Source organism: Solanum stenotomum, chromosome 3 (assembly GCF_019186545.1).
Source record: "Solanum stenotomum isolate F172 chromosome 3, ASM1918654v1, whole genome shotgun sequence".
In the NCBI taxonomy this organism is placed as follows: domain Eukaryota; kingdom Viridiplantae; phylum Streptophyta; class Magnoliopsida; order Solanales; family Solanaceae; genus Solanum; species Solanum stenotomum.
In genome coordinates this window covers 14,933,292-14,936,042 of record NC_064284.1, presented here as the reverse complement: position 1 = coordinate 14,936,042, position 2,751 = coordinate 14,933,292, and the positions used below count along the sequence as shown (strand labels likewise).

At 29.8% G+C, this 2,751-nt stretch overlaps 1 protein-coding gene across 1 annotated transcript; it reads right to left on the bottom strand.

Moving 5' to 3' along the window:
• Positions 1-362: 362 nt before the first annotated feature.
• On the bottom strand, positions 363-2,372 carry LOC125858635 (bidirectional sugar transporter SWEET14-like). The gene is made up of 6 exons (XM_049538468.1): positions 2,254-2,372; positions 1,752-1,788; positions 1,427-1,637; positions 1,177-1,338; positions 953-1,072; positions 363-874 (listed from the first exon to the last, which is right to left on the bottom strand). Exons 1-6 carry the CDS (start codon positions 2,288-2,290, stop codon positions 548-550), a joined length of 894 nt encoding a protein of 297 aa, XP_049394425.1. The 5' UTR covers positions 2,291-2,372; the 3' UTR covers positions 363-547.
• Positions 2,373-2,751: the final 379 nt, after the last annotated feature.

The following is a 2,751-nucleotide window of genomic DNA, read 5'->3' as shown; positions in this document are numbered from 1 at the left end:
TTGGAGTCATATTTTGTTTTTCTTTTCCCCTCAAATACCCTTTAATTTAATTTAATTTAATGTAGTTAAATATCTTGAGAGATAGAGGCATTTTTGCATGACCAAACACGTAAAATAATAATACTATATAGTTGTCATTCCATATACTTCAGCGCTATATAGAGACAAAGTTAAAGTAGAAACGGATTTATGCCGCTCTGTTTATAGTAAAAAAAATTAAACCTGTATAATACTATTAATTACTTGCACGTTATAAGATAGTTTTAAATTTTTCATTTAATCGTCCTTATTCAGTAATTTTAAGTTTAAAAGGAAAAGAAAAAAGGAATATGGGAATTAAACAAAAAAAGATACTATATATTGGAATAGAAAGATTCATTCATTAATACGTTAGAATTTAGATACAATTAGAATAAAATCAAACGGATAAAGACATAATCAAACTTAATTAGGCACACACAATCAGACCTATGACTAATAATTTTCAAGTACATAATAACATTAATTAGATAATTATCACTCAATTAATTAACCAAGCTTCTAGACTTCATGATAATTGGGGGACCTCTATGATTGCCTTTGGCTTAATTATCATGTCTTCATTAATAATCACATTAAGTTGAGGCAGGTTAATTTCATTCTTCAGCTCATGAGCAGTAACCATTGGAATTATTTCTGAACACACCATTGCACTCAACTTCACAACATCAATTATTTGCTCTTTCAGTATTTCTTCAGAAAGCTTAAGCTCTTCATCACCAACAATTTCTGTTATTTCTAATTTCACTTCTTTCGTCACCTTTTTCGCGTTTTTGTAAATCAAATAAAGAGTCATTTGCATCACTCCAAGGCTAAATCCCAACACGTTTGGTATCTATTTCAAAAATAAAAATAGAAATCATTAGAACATTTAAATAAATAATAAGTTTAAAGTTTCATATTTTTAACTTACAGCAATATTGTAATCTTTGCGTAGTAGACCATAGAAGAACCACATAACGGCACTTAAAGTCAGGAAAAATGATAGTTGAAATGGCATATACTCCACACTTTTGGTCCTTATAACTTGTCGCTGCATTCAAAACAAAAAAAATATTCAAATAAATGTGAATTTAACGAAAAATATTTATAATACTCTAATAATTAAGATGTGTGCAAGTTGACTCAGATACTTACGAGAACACCCAAAGGTGCAACAAAGACGCAAAATGAAAAAATAAGGCAAATCCATCCGACAATTTGAGCACGGTTAGAGCCTTTTGCGAAAAATTGAGTTAGCAAAATGATTAAACCCAGACCAACGACGTTCATTGAAAGAAGCAGCTTCATCGTGTCCATCTAGAAGAAAAATGTTCAATGGTTAGTTAAATAATATTTTAACGTACAATATCGAGTTTTTATTTTTTATACATGTTATAGTATGTACCTTGGCATTTTTGGTGGCATAAAAGAGGAAGAAGCAGATGTAGAAAGTTTGAATAAAACAGCCAACAGAGTTAATGGTAATGAGAAGAGTTGTATCAGGTTTAAGAAATGCATAGTAAATCCAAAGCATGGCACTGAATAATCCAACGACGTAAGGAACTGATTGGAACCCTTCTGTTGATTTCTTCTTGTAAATCTTATAAAACGTTGGCCTGCAATTAACAAAAAAATTAATTAAACTCATAACGTTACGTTGTTTTTATTTTCGAAAAAAGAAGAAGAAGAAATTAAGAAGCATATTGACGTTGCATGGCTGAAATACTTACACTGGAGCAAGGTAGACCATGAAGGAGACAATGTTGCCTAAATATATCAAAAATAAAATAAAATTCCAATTTAGTGACATTATTTAGAATGAAGATAATATGAAATTAAATCAAATCCAAGAATGGATTTCTAGACAATGTTTATATATATATATATATGAAATGTATTTGAATACAAATGTTTCTCAGTGGAAAAGATAATGAAACGAGGTGATTTCCATGCAAGAAACCATTAAAATTGGTGCACTAGCACTAAAAGAGAAAATAAAATAACATAGACACAATGTCTTTGTATGTAGAACAACTAAATCTTATAGTTTAGTAATATCAGTGAAAGTCTTCCAAATGGTAAATGAACCCCTTAATTTCTCTATCATTTCTTTTATGAAAAGAAATAGGGAATTCGAGGCTAGGTTTGGTACGTCTATTTTGAAATATTTTTGACGGGATAGAGTGAAAGTGTTCATGATAAATAAATAAATATATTTGTATTTTCTTTTACCTAGGAGGCCAAATACAAAAGCCAAGTGAGTCATCATATTTCTCTTCTAAACAGAACAAATTCTCTAACTCTTGTTAGTTAGTAAAAAATAATTCTTTGTATGTAGCTTACAAGCACATTTTGAACAATGCAAGAATGAGCCATTTATATAGTGGATCATGATTTAAAAAAAGAGACTAGATTCAAAGACCTAAAGTCTAATGTAACACAACAATCCTTTTCACTTTTTAATTTTATTACTCTATTATTAACCTTTACAGTTGTTAAAAAGCAGTGTATTATTTATTTATGAGAAATCCAAATTGCTTTCCTAAGGCTAATGCTCCATTTAACCATATTTAGTTATTTTCTACCTTGGACAGAGCCCCTTACCAGCTCATATAATGGAAAAATATTCAAAGCCAAATTGGACCCCACATTTTCCTTTATGATGTGTCAACCACCAATCCAATTGGCCTTAAGGTTTACAACTCAGACTATAACAGTTTTAGTAGGGTT